Raw genomic sequence first — 15,576 nt, 5'->3', positions numbered from 1 at the left:
ATATCTTGAGATTGATTTTCATCACTGACCTTTGTGGCTCTCTAACAAAAAAAAAAATCTTTTGGCATAAATATTAATCAAATCGAATCCGCTATTACTCCCAATGAGGCACTTGAAAAAAACAATAAGAGTATATACTAGTATAATGCTCCCTCCGCCCCTTAATTACATTCCTATTTCTAAATTTATACGAAAATTAAGGAACTTGGAGTAACCTTAAAATCCATGATTAAAAAGTACAATGAGAATTACAGGACATTTATAGTTGTCTTTGAATAAAACAAAACAGAATGATATTAAATGCATGCACTGCTGCACATGTGACATGTCATCATTGGTTTGAAAAGAAAAAGGAGCAATCACATTTGTGTATGAAAAGTTTAAGGACCAATCAAATTCATTTATTGTGCTACACATGGGAGGAATTTTAAAGGGAGGAAAGTTAGGCATTTGTAAATGCATAACATTGATTAAAATATTTTTAAAACACATGGTAGAGAAAGAAAAGAGAAGAGAGATAGGAATAGAGAGGTCTATTTTTTGGTCGGATTGTATCACGTGATGGGGGACCACATGTTGATTGTTCAACTGAAAGTTTATATGGTACTCCCTCCGTTCCCTTTTGTTCTTTACGTTTCCATTTTAGGTGTTCTTTTTTATTCTTTACATTTAGCATCTTTCCTTTTATAGTCATATTTTGACAAAATTACCCTTGCTTTACAATATAAATACTAAAATATCCTTACTTTGCCATGTGCATTTGTACTTTTAGTTCTATTTTAATGGTTTTCTAATACTCATTATTACTTTCTCTCTCCTCTCTCTTCTTTTTCCTTCTTACATTCTTCACCCCACATGTACAATATTCTTTTACAAAGTAAAATTGTACTTTCAATCATTGAATTATTCCAATATTCCTCTACTTTACACAATTTCTTAATAATCGCGCATAATTCCAAACGTCAAAAATAAAAGGGAACGGAGGGAAGTACCATTGAATCTTCAGTGGTACTATTTATGCATAAATTTTGTACAACTGAATGCATATATAATACCATTATATGCATATATAGTGTCACTGTATATTCAGTGGTAGGACTGGTAGCATTTGATCATCCAATGATACCCGAATATGCATTCGTTTGTACATATGTATAATTACATGAATACCTCTTGTTATGCATTTGTAAACGCCTAACTTTCCTCCATTTCTAGTTCATCCTGCACATGGAATGCAATTATTTACATGGACCAATTAAATTATGTTTTCTGTGCAACTATTAATTACCAAACGGAAAAGTAATTAAAGTAATGCCACATCACACTGATTTAAGGATAATTTGGGGACTTTTGGGAATAAATTTGGAGAATAAGGATAATTTGGTAAAAATTTACTTGCTAAAAAAAAAAATAAAATAAGAAGGTAATTTAGAGACCGATGGAGTATATTTATCTTAAAATTATCTGCAAAAGCAAGTGCGTAACTTAAAAATTGCGATTTAAAAAATTGTACATAAATATCCTCTCAGATACGAGTAGTAAAGTAAGGTTGCAGTAATCCCAAAATACAGTAAACTTGCACTACTTGCAGAGTTGCACTTGCTTAAGCAAGGTTTGCTTCTTTTCTTTACTTTCTAGAAAACAATTTCACGGGATATCTGTGAAACAGAGAGAAGAACAAGAAAAGAGAGAAAGGTAGAAGAAGAAGGAGAAATCAAAGAAAAATATGATGAAGATTGAGAAGAAGAGTCTAATAATCTGCATAGTTGTGGGTTTTTTAGGGATTCTTGCAGCTGTTCTTGGTTTTGCTGCTGAGGGTAAAAGAATCAAAGTAAGTTGATTATAGTTTCAATCTTTCAATGAAATTAAACATACCCAGTTTTATTTTTCTTGATTAATTTCATTTTTAGCTCATTATTTAATGATTTTACAAGTTTTTATGAAATGGGTATGTGGGAAAGATTGTTTATAATTGCTACTAGTTTTTTCTGTTAATTTGTCTGAACATTTGGTTTAAAATTATATAATTTGGCATGAAATTTGTTTATTAATTATCTTACTTTGTGCTGGAATTGGTGCAATTTGAAGAGATTTGGGAATTTTTTTTCCCTTGTTAATTTTGCCCTCTAATTTCCTGCTTTAATTTGTAGTATTTAATGTGTTATAAGAGATCTAGGGTTTTAAAATTGAACCTTGTTATATACTTGTATGTCCTAAATGCTATTGCAGAAAGTGGCAGTAAGTTGAAATGGGTGCCCTGTCTCTTTTTCAGCTGTAAATTGAAACGGTGACCATAATTGCCCACTGCGATTTTTCAACTGATGGAATGGTTCCAAAATTAGTTAAGATTTAAATGGTGAACATCATTTTGATCCTGTAATCCATTTGGGGTTATCTATCTTTGCATTCGAGTGATTTAATGTGTCACTAAGATTTGGTTGTAAGAACCCGAAACTGGAGTATGTTTTAGTTTGGTATAGAAAGGTTAGAGATGAATACTCATTGCTTAGTTGTGTAAAAAAGAGTTCATGAGGTGTGTGTGACTCATTGACTCGATAATTGATTGATGAACTTGGACTAGCCCATCAAATAAGTCTTTCGGAACCAACCTTTCTGTCAGTAACTGTGTAGGTTACAAACAACAAATCAACAATTGTGATTGTTGTCATCGTGTACTAATCTAATCGTAGATAGTTTACAGAAGTTTTATTTCAGGGGCTTACCAGTTTTTATCTATTTCAATTTTATCTTGCAGGCTTCCCAAGTTAATGAAATTCAACCTGGTATATGTTCTTACCCAAGGAGTCCAGCTTATGGGCTTGGGACGAGTGCAGCGGTTGCCCTTTTAGCTGCTCAAGTTATTGTTAATGTTGCAAGTGGTTGTATTTGTTGCCGAAGAAATCCCTATACTTCAACTACTCATTGGACTCTTGCCCTTATTTGCTTTATTATATCCTGGTATTTCTCTTTCTTTGCTTCATTAACTCATGTCTAGGCTTTGCATCATGAAATGCTTGGAAATGAGGCTAGATGGAAATGCTTTAATCTTCCTATTCATGGCGCAAAGAAGCACATAATATGATAATAGTGTCACAATTCCTTAAACCCAAAAATCCTGCATAGCTCCTACATCATAGTGCCTGTTTGAATTTTTATGTTTGTAGAAAAGCTCGAGTTACTAATTTGCATGTGTATTTGTTTCAATTTGGACAAGGATGTATCTGATTGCAAATTTTGCAACTGCTCTTGAATAGTCTTTCTGAATTTTAAATGTAAATACATTGAATTAGGAGATGGTGTGATATAAAGTTATATCTTGGATAAAGTTTTGGATGTTTAAATGAGAATCTTTGAGCAGTCTTAGGAACTGGCAAGATATATCCTAATCAACAATACATTTGTCTGGTTGCTACTCCAACTTCAGCGACTTTTATGCCCTAGGATAGTGTCATTTATTTCATGATGTCAAATACTTAATTACCTAAGAGGAATACTTGCTAATATTGATAGTTGTGCTTCATATATAAAGCCAGTTCAAAGAATGAGCAGTGACTTGTGTTCTTTCTCATGTATTTTGCAGGTTCACCTTTGTCGTAGCATTTCTCCTTCTCCTCGGTGGCGCAGCCCTCAATGATCAACACGGTGCTGAAAATGCGTACTTTAGCTACTACTATTGCTATGTTGTCAAGCCTGGTGTCTTTGCAGTGGCTGCTGTGTTGTGCCTTGCAAGTGCTACCCTTGGCATCTTGTATTATCTAACGATTTCATCTGGAAAGGACAATCTATTCGGAAACCCTGCTGCTCCCAATCAGAGTGGCATTGCTATGGGCCAACCTCAGGTTCCCCCTACTTCTCATAATCCTGTGTTCGTGCATGAAGATACGTATGTTAGGCGACAATTCACCTGAGTAGTTAATACGAAATTAGCACCTTTTTTTCTTCTGAGTCAGCTAGCCGTCCTTTGACAGGCTGATTTTCCACAAGAATGATCAGGTTTTAGAAATTTTCTGTTTTCCCTCTATTTTGGGAAATTTCTAGTGCCCCCACCCCTCCTTCAAAGAATATATAGCTAGCTATTGTAAATACATTTGGGGTCTATATAATGATCGTTGAGCTGCTTCATCTTATCACTCGCAGCTGCTTGAATATTTGTCGAAGTTGCTTGTCACTCGTTGATCATTGTGAATGTCTCTGGTTATAATTCTCGACACGTGGACTTTGTTCAGTGTTCATTTATTCATTGGCTTTAGCAATTTTTTTGTTACGAGTTTAAACGCACTAGCCTTTATCAAAACTTATTAAACCTTAAAACTGGCGTATTAAGGTCAAGGTCTTAGCAAACTAAACTGAAATTGAATTAAAGAGCCTGAGATAGTGACTTTAACTTCTTAAAGTGAATAACACTTGTTACAATTGTAAATTTTGCATCTCATTGGAATGGTCCTACAAGCAGTCTTTAATTATTGTTTCTTTTGCTAAGATTCCAATATTGACCAAATGTGTGATATACATTACAACAAAAACTACCAGTCAACTTCTTTTTCTTTTTTTAGGCATATTGGAAAATGATAGCAAGTTTCACAATAGACAATGAGAAGAGTCCAATGTTGGTCCCAAAAAAAAAAAAAGACAATGAGAAGAGTCCAATGTTGTGTTTTTTTTTATTTATTTTTTTTTATTTTTTTTTTGAAGGCAGAAATCACATAATTAAAAATAAAAATGAAAATTATTAGTTATTGAGGACTCAATCAAACTTGGTAAGTAAAAATATACTCAATCAACTCTTTGTTGAGGACTCGAGGCGTCTTCGCCACTGGAGATTATCCCTCATGTTCCGGTGTTGGTCACACTATCAGCAAACCTTAACTAAAATTGTTGGTGAAGAAATTCTTAAACTACGTAAGAAACATTGAAGAGAAAAGAAATGCATCAGAAAACAAAATTTCATTTATATGTGATATATCAACAAAACTGTTGAGCACAGCACTCAACACTTTTCTTTACAAGTACATATAAAAAGTATTCGAAGTATTTCATTTACATATTATCTCAAGTTAAATACAGCCAATGTTCCTATTTACCAACAAAATGCAAACATTTCACAAGAGCAGATAAAATTCACAAAATATACAGAACGAAACTGCAGATTGTCTTCCCTTAGGAGGTGGGTAGTAATTGATCACCGGATTCGGTTTACGTGAGCAAATGGCTCAGGAGCTGCCTTTGGTGCAGGTTTAGCAACTTCAGGAGTACCAAATACATTCCAGAATCTCAAAGTTTCATCTCCTGCAGCAGAAGCCACTGTGCAACCATCAGGACTCTGAGCCATGAAAAGAACTCTGGATGTATGGCCAGTAAGCTCAGCCATCTTCACCATAGAAGGATATTTCCACAAGGTCAACTGGTTCTGAGTGAAACCATGGGAACTCAGCAGCTCACGCTCATTCTTACTCCACATTAAAGAGCAGACCTGTGATCCGGTGTCAACCGAGTTCAAGCAAGCACCAGTGTGGGTGTTCCAGAACTTGATGCATCGGTCACCCCCACCGCCACCAGAAGCCAGCAGATTACCCTGGAAGGGGCACCAAGCTAGGGCTTTCACTGCAGCGGTGTGGTCCTCGAGTCTGTGTAGCCACTGAGTAGCAGAAGTCGAAGATGCCATCGATCGATCCCAAATGTGAAGGATGTTGTCATTGCCTCCACTAGCAAGCTGTTGGCCTGAAGCTGACCATTTTAGGCCACAAACCTCTTGCTGGTGTCCTCTGTAGGTCTCCACAACATGGTCTCTAATCCTCACATCGTTGTTAACAATTTTCCCGTCCATTGATCCAGTGGTGAGGATGTGATTGTTCCATGCTAGTGACCCAACACGAGCTCGGTGGCCTCCTTTCAAAGTCCTCAACTACAGGAACAGAACAACGACAGTCAGAATTGAACCAACAAAACTCAACCAGACAGTAAAGGCAATGACTGTACAATTGATTGTTTAACTACCTGCCGGTTGGATGTCGAATCCCATAGCTGAACTTCGGAATCGTTCAAGCCAACGGCAATGTGACGACCATCAGGAGCCCAGTTCACACTGGTTACAGGACCCTTGTCATCATCAACTGTAACCAGTTCTGAAGTAGACCCGCTAGACGCATCCCAAAGGTACACCGTGGTTCCAAGAGCTATTGCAAGAACATTGCTGCTACCCCAATCCAACAAATTCAAGTAGTAGTCGTCCAAGAGATCGGGGGCATCCAATGTACGCTCTGATGTCTGCAATCGAGAAATCGATATTCAGATCACAACAAACAGAAGATTGAACACAGTATAGAAACAAATCCTCAAAAATTAATATTATCACTCTAATGCTAACAGCCTAAGGATTTCTAATACTAATACACCAAACCAACCAATTCAACAGATGACAACGACAAACTACGATACAACTTCTTTAAGTTCGACATTACAGTCAAGTAAATCTTGAGTTTTGTTGAATCAGTGTACTATTAGACTACATTTCTTCATTAACACAAATGATTTCGTTGATTCGATATAGATAAGATATGAAAACTACCTGAGGGATGTGCCTGCGAGGCTTAACGGGCTTCGATTGCTGGACAGAAGCATACTCCTGGGGCATGAACTCAACTGGAGCAGGTGGCTTGTTCTTGAAAGCAAGAATCCTTGTCCTGTTCATGTTGAACACCTCCCTCAGCTGCTTCTGATACGCCTCCTTCGAAGGCGAGCTCGTAGCCGGGTTCTCCTTACCTTTCTTCTCGGTCAACATGTAGTGGGCGTAATCGAAATCCATAGCTGATCTGTTGGGAATGAACCTGTCCAACTGCCAAAGATCAAAAGAAAAAAAACACTCAGAAATACAACCCATTAATTATTAAATCAAATTCATGATCATTTTGAACAATGAGTGTTGTAAATTGTAATTCAAACAGAAATTTAATCTAAATAAAACTGATTGAGATGTTTAAATAATGACATCCAAAAAAAATTCCCCAATTTAATTTTTTAATTGAACTCCCCAAATAATTAATTAATCTTATGAACACCAGAATAATCGACAAAATCTAATGAAATTATTTCAAATTCACACTATGGTTCAAAAAATAATCATAATGGCAAGCAAAATTAGATGCGTAACACGAAAAATTGAAAATCGAAACAGAAAATTAGGGTTTGAAGAAAAATTACATTTTCTTTGGAATTCTTCCTGGGAAGGGCGATTTCTTGGAAAGCACTTCTGGGATTCATCTAGAAAGAATTTCTGCAAAACAATTACAGCAAAACAAACCAAAACACAAACAACAAACAAAAGATGATAGCAATAACAGCACAATAATTGAAATGAATTGAAGAAATGAAACCAAATTTCCTGCAAAAAAATTGTTAGCTTGTAAAGAGAGAGAAAATCAGCCGATTAGAGAGATAATTATAAGATCGCAGTGAAATGAGAGAGAGATATAGAGAGCAGATTGATTAATTGTGATTATGATGGTTGAATTTGGGGGTTTATATAGCAATTAGGGTTTTTGTTTCACAAGGGTCCCAACGGCTATATTTTTTGAGAGACGTTTGATTTTTTTGGAGAGGTGAGTTGGTGAGCGGCGCCCGGTTTGTGTCCTTAAGTTGGGCCGGGTTTTTTTTTTTTTTTTTTTTTTTTTTTTTTTTTTTTTTTTTTTATATATATATATATATAAAAAAAAATTATCTATTATTGTTTCAAAAAAAAAAAAAGAATGAAATCATAAAAGGGTAGATTTGGAAGATCACAAGAGATATTAATGTGTCAAAATCATAAAATGGTATCACAAGAGATATTAAGGTGTGAAAAACTGAAAATCATAAAATGGTTGATTTAGAAAATCATAAGAGATATTAAGGAGTGTAAAGCCGATATCATAAAATAGTTGATTCAGAAGATCACAAGAGGAATTAAGGTGTGAGAAGTTGAAAATCATAAAATGGTTGATTTAGAAGATCACAAGAGATATTAAGGTGTGAAAACTGTGAATCATAAAATGGTTGATTTAGAAAATCACAAAAGATATTGAGGTGTGAAAAGCTGAAAATCATAAAATGGTTGATTTAGAAGGTCACAAGAGATTCTTTCAATAACAAGAAAAAAAAAAAAAAAGATCACTAGAGATATTAAGATGTGAAAACTGAAAATCATAAAATAGTTGATTTAGAAAACCACAAGAGATATTAATATGTTATCAATACCTAAGGGTGAGACTTTAAAAAAAAAAAAAGAAAAAAAAAATCTAAGGGTGAATAATACTTATTTTTTATATGAATTTGAAGAAGTGTACCAATTTAACTTTTGTACTATATATGTACATTTTAATTTTAGCTTGGTTTTTTAACTAATACGAAGTATATAAAATTATATTTATTATATAAACTATTTTTTCGAGGAACTTTATTATATTATTATATAAACTTTTGTTGCCATATAAGTTTATCTAAAAAGTACATGATGATGATGATAATAATAATAATAATAATAATAATAATGAGATCACTAGAGATATTAAGATGTGAAAACTGAAAATCATAAAATAGTTGATTTAGAAAACCACAAGAGATATTAATATGTTATCAATACCTAAGGGTGAGACTTTAAAAAAAAAAAAAGAAAAAAAAAATCTAAGGGTGAATAATACTTATTTTTTATATGAATTTGAAGAAGTGTACCAATTTAACTTTTGTACTATATATGTACATTTTAATTTTAGCTTGGTTTTTTAACTAATACGAAGTATATAAAATTATATTTATTATATAAACTATTTTTTCGAGGAACTTTATTATATTATTATATAAACTTTTGTTGCCATATAAGTTTATCTAAAAAGTACATGATGTTAAGTGAGGTACGTCGCCGTTGTCCAGGCATTTCGCGATGGGTTGAATTCTGCTATTCTAATCCAGCCAGGTTGTACTATGGGGACCAAACCTTATGGTCATCTCAAGGGGTGCAGCAGGGTGATCCCCTTGGTCCTTTGCTTTTTTCTTTGGTTTTACAACCTCTGGTGTGTAAAATTAGAGAGACTTTTGATGTATGTCTTCAGGCTTGGTATTTAGATGACGGCACGATTATTGGAGACACTTTGGTGGTGGGGCAAGTTCTGCAGTTGATTATGGAGGAAGGACCTCGTTCTGGGTTATGTCTTAACGTGGAAAAAACTGAAGTTTTCTGGCCTACGGAAGACCCTCGAAACAGGCTGGTGGGTGTCTTTCCGCCTAATATTGCTCGACCTTTGCGTGGTGTTAGGTTGCTTGGAGGTCCCGCTAGTTCCGATTCTGGTTTCAGTGGTGAGCTTGTGATGCAGAGGGTGACCAAGACCATTGCCCTTATGGATAAGGTCGCTATGCTAGATGATCCTCAGTGTGAACTGTTGTTACTTAGGGCATGTACTGGAGTTTCAAAACTCTACTTTGCATTACGTACTTGTCCTCCTAGTACTTTTGAGGTAGCTCAGCGCACTTTTGATGGAGCTCTTCGATCTTCCTTGGAGCGTATTGTTACCGCTTCGGGGCCTGGGTTTGGTGATTGGCAGTGGCGGCTTGCCACCTTACCATTTGCGTTTGGAGGGCTTGGTGTTTATTCTGCAGGTGATGTTCGTCACTATGCTTTTCTTGCTTCTCGGTTGCAGTCTGTTGGGTTGCAGACACAACTTCTTCGGCATACTGGCATTGTTGGTCTTGGACGAGCCTTTGAGGATGCGTTGTGTCTGTTTAATGGAACAGTGGAGTCTGACATTTTGAGTAATCCGAGTGAGGTCGCTGCCCCTAAACTCATGAAGAAATTGGCAGATATATATTTCACAAAGATTACCGCTTCTGCAGAATCTGTTTATTCTTTAACTCCTCGACAATCAGCATTGTGGAAATCACAGCAGGGTGATCACACCTCTGCTTGGCTTCGGGCGGTTCCTATTTCGGGGTTGGGTCAGACGATGAACGCCAAGACTTATCGATGTGTGTTGTCCTATCGGTTGGGTGTTCCATTGTTCTCTATCTCCACGTTGTGCTCTGCTTGTTCGAGGGTTTTTGCTGGAGATATTTTCGGTGATCACGCGGTGTCTTGTGCTGGTATTGTGGGTATTAAACATCGGCATAATGTTGTTCGGGATACCCTTGTTGATGTTTGTTATCGTTCTGGGATTTCAGCGAGAAAAGAGGTTGACATTGGGTTGGCTGGAGAGAACGACGAGGCCCTCAGACCTGCGGATGTGTTACTTTATTCATGGGATCGTGGTCGCGATGTCTGTGTTGATTTGACAGGGTCTTCTCCTTTGACACAGTCAGGGCTATCTGACTTTATTCCTGGGCGGGTTGTGGCTGATGCTGCTCATCGGAAGCGGGTTAAGTATGAGGCTCGATGTCAGGCTATTGGATATGGTTTCATTCCCTTCTCCTTTTCTTCGCTTGGGGAATTAGATAAGGAGGCTGTTGCGTTACTGAAGCGGATTCAGAGGTTCTCGACGACGCAAGACATTGGGGCTCGTGCTGCAGCTCATATCTTCACTAGGGTAGGATTTGCTATAGCTAGAGGAGTGGGGGCCCAGATTGTATCTCGGCTTCCCACTAATTTATTGTAGGTTGTATGACTTTTGTTTTTGAGATATAATAATAATAATAATAATAATAATAATAATAATAATAATAATAATTACATGATTATATATAATAATGCTCAAAATGGTGTATTAGCACGTGTGTGCACTTATCTTTAAAGGATGTATTTATTGATGCTAAAACTAATAGTGGTGAACAATACTTTCTTGAGGCATTTAATTATGTCTTAACAATGAAGTGTTGAAACAATTATTTTTCTTTTTTTTTTAAAAAAAAAAAAGTGTAAAAGAGCCACAATATGTTATGATGTAATTGAGATTACAACACAGTTTTTCCCTGGAAAAAAAAAAAAAACAAAGAAGAAGATTAAATCGCATTTTTATGTACCACAAATTTATTACGGGTCTTTCGTAACATGGGCCCTCGACACTCAATCATCAACGAGTTGTTTAGGAGCAGGATCCCCCCAAGAACAACCATTCTTGTGGTGGTACGGAAGGCATGGACTCCACGAATGTCCTCCCCCTCCCTACATATACATGTAATGATATACAAGTTTTTATTTATTTATTTATTTATTTATTTATTTTTTATTTTTATGGTTTGTATTTAAATGAGGTGGGAGTTGGGGGATGGATGATTGGACAAAATTTATTAGTAAAATAAACATCTCTGCCATTTTTTTTTTTTTTTTTTTATTGCACGGTAAACTACGGGGAGGGGCTCCCTTCCTATCACAGGAAAGGGGGCTATGAGGAATCGAACCTCCATCACATGGGGGGGAGATGGAAGGGTTGGAGGGATTCACCACCCTTCCATCTCCTCATTCCTCAAACATCTCTGCCAAATGCATGTTAAGTTTACAACACAAGGGATCATCAACAACATATACATTCATAGTTGTAGAACCAGTTGAATTACAAGTTTACAACACAACTTTTTCCATATCTACTTATTCAATTATCAAGCTATTCGACCTTATCTTTTCTTTTTAATTTTTTATTTATTTTTTTATTTTTTTTTGTATCAGCTTACGACCTTATCTAGGAAAAGAATTGAAGCCATATAGAATCGGGTAAAACAGAAATGTGTGTATCTGTATAGCAATCCTGTCAGTAGCTTTCGATTATCTTCCACTGGACAAGCGAATGTTGTATAGTTTCCACAATAATTGTGGGATCCTGAGTAGCATCAACTTGAAGTATATCTTCAGAGGCATCAATCTCAAGTAACTCTAACTGAGACTGCAACAATGAAGGTGGCATAAAATGTTCCCCGTTTGTCAGTCTTTTATTCAGCCGATCAGCAAGTACTTCAACGGGAACCTTAAGAAGAACAAACTTTACAGAGCTACCCTGACTCCCTGGAATATGATTTGGGTCTGACGATCTAAGTATTTCTCTGTAATTCTTCCGCAGAGCTGAACAAGCAAGAACTGTAATTTTCCCATTTGTTATGCGCTCTTTCAATGCATTGCATAACATTTGAAGCCAAGGCATCCGATCTTCCTCTGAGAGTGGAATTCCTTTTCTCATCTTTTCTATTATAAATGGCGATGCATAAGAAAATCTGGATGAATTATCTCCACTAATCAATAGATTAGCTTATAAACTGGAAATATATTACAGTAAAGCTCCGGATTTACATAGTGTAGCTACCTTTGTTAGAATCTGGGTGGAAGTCATCTGCATCAAGAAAAGTACAGTTTGCAGCTTCAGCTAGATGATTACCTATAGTTCTAATAAATGAAAAATCACAAGACATCATTAGAGGCAAACAATCATCAGCAAATTTCAAATGATGTATAAAAATTATTACATCCAATAAGATATGATGCCATAGCAGACCATAGGTGCCTGCATGTTCAAGATTTTACTGACAATACACATCAATGCATGACACGAGTGGTTTGATAATATATATAACAGTACACTCATCTTTGCAATTTCAAATATTAGCAAGGCATTGGTGGATTATGTCCAGCATTAAAATCACTACTCTCATCAAGGGATTCAGCCGAAAGATCATCACTGCAATCCAACTTTCTACAGGACTGTTGGTTTATGTATTTGCAAGATTATGGGAAATATATGCAACTGAATCCAACTAATGGGTTGTATCTCATGTCTTTTCTCTTGTAGTTTTACAATATGCAAGGTTTTCTTATAACCCTATCATAAAATTCCATCCAGATATTACAACCATTTTCGTTCTTTTCTTCCTCGGAATTCAGAAATATGATTCAATGAAAATACGTGGATCCGACCAACAATCCTTTTCTTGGAAAGATGTGAAATCAATAAAGCATATTAGCATAATGGCAAACATCTCAACTGTTCAGAAAATGATTGTAATCCCCCACAGCATTTCAACAGAATGAAAACATGCACATATCACAAAACATCCTAAAGAAACTTTTTAAGACTTACGTTTTTCCAGCACCGCTAACACCCATAATCACGATAACCGCTCCTGTATATTCATTAGATGTGTGAGTAATACTTATATCAAATGAGGAATACATATACATTGATGTAACAATCACCTGGAACTATAGGTGCCATTTCTGAGAAGGATTCTGAAGCACACTGTGCCCCTGGAATCACTTACTATAGTCAAATATTAGGAAGACAATATAAAGTCACACTTTCAGCTTGTATTCAAAGTTCAAACTTTACAACTCGGTTGCATCAAAAGCATGTATCTGGGATCAAGATAAGCAAAACGGGGATGGAACAGACAGTTTGAATTAACAACATGTAATGCACGTGAAAATGAGCATGCTTGGGATAAAAAGGGAGATGTAATTGCTAGAACATTTCTTCAATATTTGACCAGCTCAAATTAGATTAGCAAGGAGAAAGACACCCCTAATACGAGTCATTAAAACACAGAAGAGCAATTTCACCCCTTAAATGAGTCTCAAGATAACAGAGTAGCAAACTAATCCGCTTAACTCTACAAGTAGTTAAGTAGTATATCAACTTCTTCATTTGCCTTTCACCTTTATTCTTATCTATCCCCTTTCCTAATCCAACATAATCAGAAGTTCAGAACACAGCGAATGTCGTTAAGATGCTTAGAGCCTTAGAGTTAGTTGGTGGTTTTTTTTTTTTTTTTTTGGGGGGGGGGGGGGGGGACGATAATAATCATAGAATCATCCACACTCCACACACCTAGACAAGAGTTGTAGTTCACAGAAGCAGCAGCTCTACAGTAACATTTGGGGGGCTTGTTCAATTTAACTATAGACGTAATAGTGCAGCCTGGCATACAGATGTGCACTGAGGCATTTGCTTGTCCAAATGAATTTGATTGGAATACATACTTCATTCCTGAAGAAAGCCAACATGACTTCATCCCTAGAAACTGGCTCAAATAAGATTATAGAACATCATCTCACGCCTTAAAAGTGGCACAGACACAAGAAAATGAGGAGTCTAGAGCATTGAAAAGCAATCAAAAGGTCATGTACATAAAATCAGATACAAATCAGACAATGGAGTCACAAATTGCTTCCTAGAACAACTATATTCTTTCCAAACTAGCTACATGCCTATAACTACTTAAATAGTGAATATATACCCTGGTTTCTGTAGACCAGTGAACAAATCAGACATAAATAAATAGACAAAATGACATTACACACAGTTTCTTCATTACCTACAAAATCTCCAAACTTGCAAATCGCTGCATTTAATGGAAATACTCTCCCTTGGTACATTTAAATTAAATTGAAGCTCAACCTCGTATATAGCATTGCCTTCTATCCACATTCTGAATTCATATTCTGATACTCATGAACTCATACCACACGACCTCGTACAGTTTTGAACATAAAACTTCATGATCTAATCAAAATCACAAGTTACTTGCAAGCTCCTTTTCACAGACCGGCCTACCATATTCTAGCTCCTATACTCCTAATAGCACTAGTGATGCATCCTATGTAGAGTTCAAGCCAAAAGTATTAAGAATATCCACTTGGGTCTTCCAAACAAGACGCATTCCTAGACTAACTGCCAACAACTACCTCAATGGTCAATTTTCAATTTCCATTCAAATTCGAGTTTTCATGGTTTGATCAACATCAAATCACCTTATAAGCATCTCAACTAAATACTATATAGCCTTTCAAGACTCAATCAGACTAAAGAAGGCAACTTTAAGCACCTAGCATTTGTCAACTTCCAATCAAATTAGAGCATTATATGATTCTATCATATGAACAAAACTTTTAGATTCTTAATTAATTCAACATATATATTAAATCAAAACCATACCAAGCAGACAAGCAACAATTGAACTAAAATTATTAAACCCAGATTCTCAAATCAAATTTTAAATATTTCAATTCACCCATTAAAGTAAAATTTATCATATTCATCATCCTCTGAATTCTGTGCAGCAAAAAAAATCCTAAAAACCCAACTTGAGAGAACGGAAAAAACAGGAATATGCACCAAAATTTAAACAAGAAATCTCCCAACAAAGAGGGTATATCACAATTCACAAGAAATTTAGCAAGCAAAATCAAATGAAAAACAAAAAAGGATAAGATTTCATTACCAAAATATGGAGGACGCGAGACTTTCTTTTGGTAGAATTTCTTGGGTTCTGCACGACTGCACTTGATTTCTTATAAGCGTTGAAGTCTTAGGTGAAGTAAGAGAGAAATTACCAATTTGCCAAACTGCCAAACATTTAGTATGAGTTAAAATACGGCCCCTTAAACTAATGTATTTGTAGAATTTAGTTCCTCAACTATTAGGTGAGGCAATTTGGCCCCTTAGCCACCAAGGAGTATTATTTTCGAATTCCGGCCTAATAGTTTAGGGATTTTGCCTACTCATCAGAGATGACAGTGGGTCGGGTTAAATGGGAGACACACCCCATTTCCGGTGGGGATGAAGGGAGTTTGGCGTGTAATGGGCATAAAATGTGTACCCGCCATGGGTGATGAGGCGGGTATGAATTTTAGAGTAG

General features: G+C 35.9%; 3 protein-coding genes across 3 annotated transcripts; 1 reads left to right on the top strand and 2 right to left on the bottom strand.

Moving 5' to 3' along the window:
• Positions 1 to 1,570: 1,570 nt before the first annotated feature.
• LOC145609087 (protein VASCULATURE COMPLEXITY AND CONNECTIVITY-like) lies at positions 1,571 to 4,089 on the top strand. The gene is made up of 3 exons (XM_081664650.1): positions 1,571 to 1,831; positions 2,756 to 2,958; positions 3,581 to 4,089. Exons 1-3 carry the CDS (start codon positions 1,727 to 1,729, stop codon positions 3,906 to 3,908), a joined length of 636 nt encoding a protein of 211 aa, XP_081520776.1. The 5' UTR covers positions 1,571 to 1,726; the 3' UTR covers positions 3,909 to 4,089.
• An 836-nt stretch (positions 4,090 to 4,925) lies between these two features.
• On the bottom strand, positions 4,926 to 7,508 carry LOC145608332 (cell division cycle 20.2, cofactor of APC complex-like). Its single transcript, XM_081663948.1, has 4 exons — positions 7,198 to 7,508; positions 6,566 to 6,832; positions 5,995 to 6,264; positions 4,926 to 5,902 (listed from the first exon to the last, which is right to left on the bottom strand). The coding sequence occupies exons 1-4, from the start codon at positions 7,255 to 7,257 to the stop codon at positions 5,180 to 5,182; spliced, it is 1,320 nt and encodes a 439-aa protein (XP_081520074.1). The 5' UTR covers positions 7,258 to 7,508; the 3' UTR covers positions 4,926 to 5,179.
• A 3,954-nt stretch (positions 7,509 to 11,462) lies between these two features.
• LOC145608623 (gluconokinase-like) lies at positions 11,463 to 15,220 on the bottom strand. The gene is made up of 5 exons (XM_081664237.1): positions 15,160 to 15,220; positions 13,136 to 13,186; positions 13,020 to 13,062; positions 12,249 to 12,328; positions 11,463 to 12,130 (listed from the first exon to the last, which is right to left on the bottom strand). Exons 2-5 carry the CDS (start codon positions 13,152 to 13,154, stop codon positions 11,703 to 11,705), a joined length of 570 nt encoding a protein of 189 aa, XP_081520363.1. The 5' UTR covers positions 13,155 to 13,186; positions 15,160 to 15,220; the 3' UTR covers positions 11,463 to 11,702.
• Between the last annotated feature and the right edge of the window lie 356 nt (positions 15,221 to 15,576).

This window comes from Chenopodium album, chromosome 23, assembly GCF_948465745.1.
Source record: "Chenopodium album chromosome 23, dcCheAlbu1.1, whole genome shotgun sequence".
In the NCBI taxonomy this organism is placed as follows: domain Eukaryota; kingdom Viridiplantae; phylum Streptophyta; class Magnoliopsida; order Caryophyllales; family Amaranthaceae; genus Chenopodium; species Chenopodium album.
This window is presented reverse-complemented; position numbering and strand designations above follow the sequence as displayed.

Coding starts and splice junctions, on each gene's coding strand:
- LOC145608332 (XM_081663948.1), bottom strand. CDS start 7,257: ATGAATCCCAGAAGTGCTTTCCAAGAAATCGCCCTTCCCAGGAAGAAT. Junction 6,265..6,565: donor CTCGCAGGCACATCCCTCAG/GTAGTTTTCATA, acceptor TCTCGATTGCAG/ACATCAGAGCGTACATTGGA. Junction 5,903..5,994: donor ATTCGACATCCAACCGGCAG/GTAGTTAAACAA, acceptor CTGTTCCTGTAG/TTGAGGACTTTGAAAGGAGG.
- LOC145608623 (XM_081664237.1), bottom strand. Junction 12,329..13,019: donor GTTAGCGGTGCTGGAAAAAC/GTAAGTCTTAAA, acceptor TTCATTTATTAG/AACTATAGGTAATCATCTAG. Junction 12,131..12,248: donor CCACCCAGATTCTAACAAAG/GTAGCTACACTA, acceptor CATTTATAATAG/AAAAGATGAGAAAAGGAATT.
- LOC145609087 (XM_081664650.1), top strand. CDS start 1,727: ATGATGAAGATTGAGAAGAAGAGTCTAATAATCTGCATAGTTGTGGGT. Junction 1,832..2,755: donor CTGAGGGTAAAAGAATCAAA/GTAAGTTGATTA, acceptor TTTATCTTGCAG/GCTTCCCAAGTTAATGAAAT. Junction 2,959..3,580: donor ATTTGCTTTATTATATCCTG/GTATTTCTCTTT, acceptor TGTATTTTGCAG/GTTCACCTTTGTCGTAGCAT.